At 43.5% G+C, this 5053-nt stretch overlaps 1 protein-coding gene across 1 annotated transcript; it reads left to right on the forward strand.

Moving 5' to 3' along the window:
• The first annotated feature begins 1300 nt into the window (after positions 1-1300).
• ART4 (ADP-ribosyltransferase 4 (inactive) (Dombrock blood group)) lies at positions 1301-4346 on the forward strand. Its single transcript, XM_056342013.1, is given in 4 exon segments — positions 1301-1393; positions 2705-3332; positions 3335-3412; positions 4252-4346. Coding segments are annotated over 4 exon segments (894 nt in total).
• Positions 4347-5053: the final 707 nt, after the last annotated feature.

Genomic DNA, 5053 nt, shown 5'->3' on the forward strand with positions numbered 1-5053 from the left:
AGATACAGCTGAACTGACGTTTTAGTGGCTCTGTTTATCCTATCCTGATTGCCAGGTTCCCACTGGAGCCTGTCACACTTCAGCTCCTTTTTATCTCTACGCAAACAGGAGAGGTAACGCCTCTGAATAAATTCGCAAACCCTTCTGTGGATTCACTTTTAGCAGTCGAAGAGCCACTTTCTGAAATACAACCCAAGATAACAGAGAAATTCCAGGAAGTGGGTAGAATGCATTTAGCCCTTTGCACCATCCTTCATGCCATCATCTCCTATCACCAGTGGCTGCAGGTATTGTCAGCAGTATTGGCTGGTGCAGCGTAATAGATCATGTTGAAAACAACCCAATATGAGACCTTTATGTCATCTCTCACCCTGTTTAAGCAAGATTTGGCAAATACTCTCTGTCCACAGAATCCAAGCAGCTGCACAAACACCTCTTTTCCCAGGGAATCACATCATGTCTGCAGGCGCCTCACTCACCCAGCCTATCACTAGCAGGCAATGGAAAATGGACTTTGCTTCTTTGTAGTCAGAACAAGGCTCTGACACCTCCTTTTTACTCTTTTTCCATGCAGAAAAATTAACAGAGACCATAGGGCTTAGCAGGTGAATAACACACTGCCGTTATTTGGAAGGGCGACTGGAAAGCAGCTACTAGAGAAGGGTTAGTCTCAGTATAGAATCTGTATTTACACACATTTTGAGTGCACCCAACATAAACACTTCAACAAGGTGCCACTCTGCAGTTGCGTAAGAGTGGGATTGGCAGCACATTACTAGAAACCAGTGAGAGCTAAGGAGGAGGACAGTTACTTTTTTTCTGCTTCCAGATGGGATCCCAACCTACCCTGCATTTCTGTGTTGGCTTTATCAGAGCTCTGTACTTCTTTAAAAGGGCTTTTTAAGCTCTTGACCAGAGAGTGCTTTCCACCTCATCCTGACACATCACTCCTCAGGGAAGAACTGCCTTGGACTTGTCCAAGCCAGGGTTTTCTTCCTTTTTTTTTGCAAGAACAAGAACACCAGATACCTTGGAATTCAGAAAACCATTAAGGTGAAGGATACTTACAACAGCTGAAGCTGGTGCAACCGGACTCTTCCTTACGGATTGTGGGCACACTTTTAGCTGTAAATTGTCTGTTTGCGGTGATTATGACTTCTGGATTGCTGTAAGAATCTGGTGAATGATCCTTGGTTGAATAATTGTCATCAAAACCTGAGTGCAAATTACAAACTGCAGAATTTTCCAGTTGAAGAAAAAAGGGAAAGAAACAGATGTAAATGACCCCTACTTCAGCAAAATGTTTTTTACAGTGTCTTGGGTGAACTCTAGGATGCCAGTGCTGCTGGCCAGCCTTCTCTTGCTGATCCCCTCACAAATGCTGATAAAAGGGGTAAACATTGTTCTTTATTTTAAATAGTGAAATTGCTCATCCCACAGAAATAGGCCTTTTTTGTTCTCTTTTCTCTCTCTTTTTTTTTTTATTTTATTTGAAATATGTTATTTAAGGAGTTTTGGGTTCAGTTTTAACTCTTCTGCTTTCAGCTCTGTTCCATTTCTTACCTGTCCTAATTCCTTTTAACTACTTGGTTGGAAATTTCTTCTCATTTGGAGCCAGGTGGTTTCCCAGGGTATGTCTGTGTGTAGATCTCATGGGATTGTTCCTCTCCTTTTCCAGCCTGTCCCAGCCAACACTCTGATAAAATCGATGTGTTGTTGGATGGGACAGTGACTATATTGTTCTCTTTCTTGTGACTGCCTTTTAGTTTTCCCTCCAAAAGATCACAGTATCATGGAATAATAAACTAAATGCCTGTGTTGTTTATGGGCCAGTATAACTTCAGAGTCTATGAAAGGTTATGTGTCTAGGATACACATTTGAGATGAAGTGAATATCTTCTTGTAGAACACAACTGTCAACTGACTGTAGTACTTGACTAGTCTACTAGGAGATCAAAAAAGCAAGAAGAACAATGCCATAACTCACACCATTTCTTAGATCTTATTACACAAGGTTTTTATTAATGACAAATGTTAGAAACAGATAATTAGTGTGTCATTTGATAGGCAGAATATATTAGACATTATTTTCCTGTTATAGCACCCAGTTGTGTAAGTCCTTACTTATGTCTTTAACACTTACATACATGACAAGTTCATCTGGCCTCACTGAGACAAAATGGATGAACAAAAGTTTTGGCACACTGCTACTATATTGTCCTTTACTGAACATCATTCCCTGGAGCCAAAACCTATCCAAGAGGTATGACAAGACAGGAAAAAGAAATTCACCTCTGAGAGTGTTCAGGCTGTATTGCCCCAAGCACATTGTTTTGCTTATTCTTTCCCTCTTCAAAATTGCTTATTAATCATGAGGAGAAAATTGAAATAGATGGACCATGGGTCTGTCCTGCAAGCTCTATATCCTTGCCCAGTGAAGGGCCAACTCTCCTGAAGTTTTTAATGCCACTGATCCACATCAGATAAGAACTCTTGCTTTCTGGCTGGCATTTGCCAGAGGTGGATCTTCGACAATAACTGGAGGTTGCTCAGCAAGATCTTGTCAAAATGCCTACCTGCTGTGCTTGTTCTGCCAATGACAAAGAGGCAAGAAGAGGGTAAGGAGAAGCTTGGCTTGCATCCATAGAGATGCACAAAAATTTCACACTTCTGATGCCAATCTTCATTTGCTTTTATGTGGCAGGCTGTGTCCCACCTCATGATGGATATGGCTCTGCATTCCTTTGATTAGTAGTATCTGGGGTGTAGAGATCAGGTGATGGAAGAACTGGACTGAGACTATTTCCGAAAGGAGACAGCTGCTAACAAGGACTATTTGAGTCTCTGGAAGAAGGCTCAAGAGGCTTTGTTAAAGAGCCCTGTAGGTCTCCTGAGGGAGATGCATGAGAGCCATGCCATGGCTTACACCATGAATTCTTCCTTGCACTGTCAGCTGAACTGGGCCACATCTATAGCAGGAAGCTCTCCAGAGCACTACAGACACAAGTTCAGTTTCAAATATTTTCACTTGAACCTAACGACTGCTATTCAGATAATGAAGCAATGGCAGAGCAACAAGGAGAGCATGGTGAAACATAAGCGCTAATAAGTGCACAGGGGTGTAAAAGATTTATATATTGAGGCCAGGGTAGGCAGCAGGGTGCAATTTGTCCATTTCACCTCCACCTCCCACCTCTGGAATGAAGCCCAGAAGTCTGGGAAAGAAACTTCGTTCACAGTGACAACTTGCCTGGGAGCAGCTGCACAAGGCTTTTCTTACTACACATCTGAGAAGGAAGTCCTCATTCCCCTGTACGAGATACTCTTTGTCAAATTCAGACACAGCATGGTAACTGGCTGCATCTGCAGTCTGTGGGGAACTACAGTAAGTACCACTGCCAGCTCATGGAAGGTATTGTACACATCCTTTCATGCAAGGGAGTGCAGGACAGTTTGGTCTCAAGTACCCCAAGCAGACCTCACCAGCTGCACCTACATGGAGCCACACTCAAGGCCAAATCTGTAGCTTGCCTGCTGTGTTCACCTACGAGAGCCACATGACCCAGTTTTTACCTTTTGTTGTGAAATCTGGGAACACCTCTCAGGTTGCTAAAAATGAATCCACCTGATACAGAGCAGGTCTCAGGGTTTTTTGCATCCTCCATTTATCCCATCTGCTATTGCAAGGATGTCATAGGACACATGCATTTGGGTCCCCAGCATTCCTATTACAAGGGCAGATGAAATATGCAAGCAACTTGAATTCAGATATTTATTCTGGTGACTTGTAAGGCTGCTACACTTCAGGCCTCAGGACTGTTCTGGGCTTTGGTCCACTACTACTCTGGCAAGCTCAGGTAGGTGTACACAAAACTACTGTTGCTTTAGAGGTGTTCTCTCACCTGTGACAGAAAGGAGGAAAGGTATCCTTTGGCAAAACACACACTGAGTTTCCTGGCTATAGAGGTAACTGTGCTGGAAGACCTCACTGGACCTATTCCACATCCCTGTTCTTCTGTGAGTTCACCACCAATATAGGACTCTTGCTTTTGTCTCGTTGGACGATAGTGTGTCAATGCTACCTTTGAGCACAAAACAATGATTCAGGAATGAGTTTGTGCCTGGACCTAAGCCACCAAAGTAGTAGGTAGACTTGAGAAAATGGCTCTTCTGGGCAAAGGCTCTGTTAGCAAGTGCAGGAAGCTTTAGGCACCCAAAAGAGGTCTAAATGGCTGCTCTCTTGACTTTCAGGTTCAAGAAGCAAGAACAGCTACTCCACTGCCCTCACCTCTGCCACTCTTCCCAGTGTAGTTGGAGTTTTCATGTGCTTGGCCTGCGATGACTGATTCTCTGGGTGCATTCAGATATATACACTTGAATAGCAGGCAAGAAGAATTCACAGAAAATCAGTCTCTGGAGTTCCTGTTGTTACAGAAGGTTTGACCCTCCCTTTGATTTCAGCTGCATCTCTCCTGCCAAGATTGGAACATTCAGCCTGGTTCATCAAAATGGACATTCCATAGACCCATTCAGGTAGGAGGGCAGTTTTCTATGGCCTTTCTAGGCCAGTGACACCCTTCACCGTAAGTCGCTTTACCGTTAGGAGTTCAGGAGACACACATGAACTTTGGACTCTTTACAGATTGTACCTTTAATTTTAGTGATAAAGAGTCTGTCTGTGGGATGCAAAAGGCACCGTGGTGGTAAAGTTAGGTGTGCAGCTATGCAGCCTTGCATATTTCATTTGAGTATAGGGTCTCAGGGGACAGTAAAGTCTGTGCCTGCTGCATAGCGGTCTTCCGCTGCTGCATGATTCCATGCACTAAAGCCATAGCTCTCACCCCAAGCTGACTGCATCTCATATATGGGCGTTAGAAGCATGTTTGAGACATGAACTTAGCAGCAGAGCATCATGAGACTTGTCAGGCCTGTCTTCAGCTTTCATGTTCTCGTTTAGCATTTCTTCTAAAAAATCAGGCAGATCCTGTGCTCATAATAGTCCTCTAGTGGTTTATGAACACATGCTGGTAATTTCACACTGAAATGAAGGAGC

The sequence above is a fragment of the Falco biarmicus genome, chromosome 5 (assembly GCF_023638135.1).
Source record: "Falco biarmicus isolate bFalBia1 chromosome 5, bFalBia1.pri, whole genome shotgun sequence".
NCBI classification, from domain to species: Eukaryota; Metazoa; Chordata; class Aves; order Falconiformes; family Falconidae; genus Falco; species Falco biarmicus.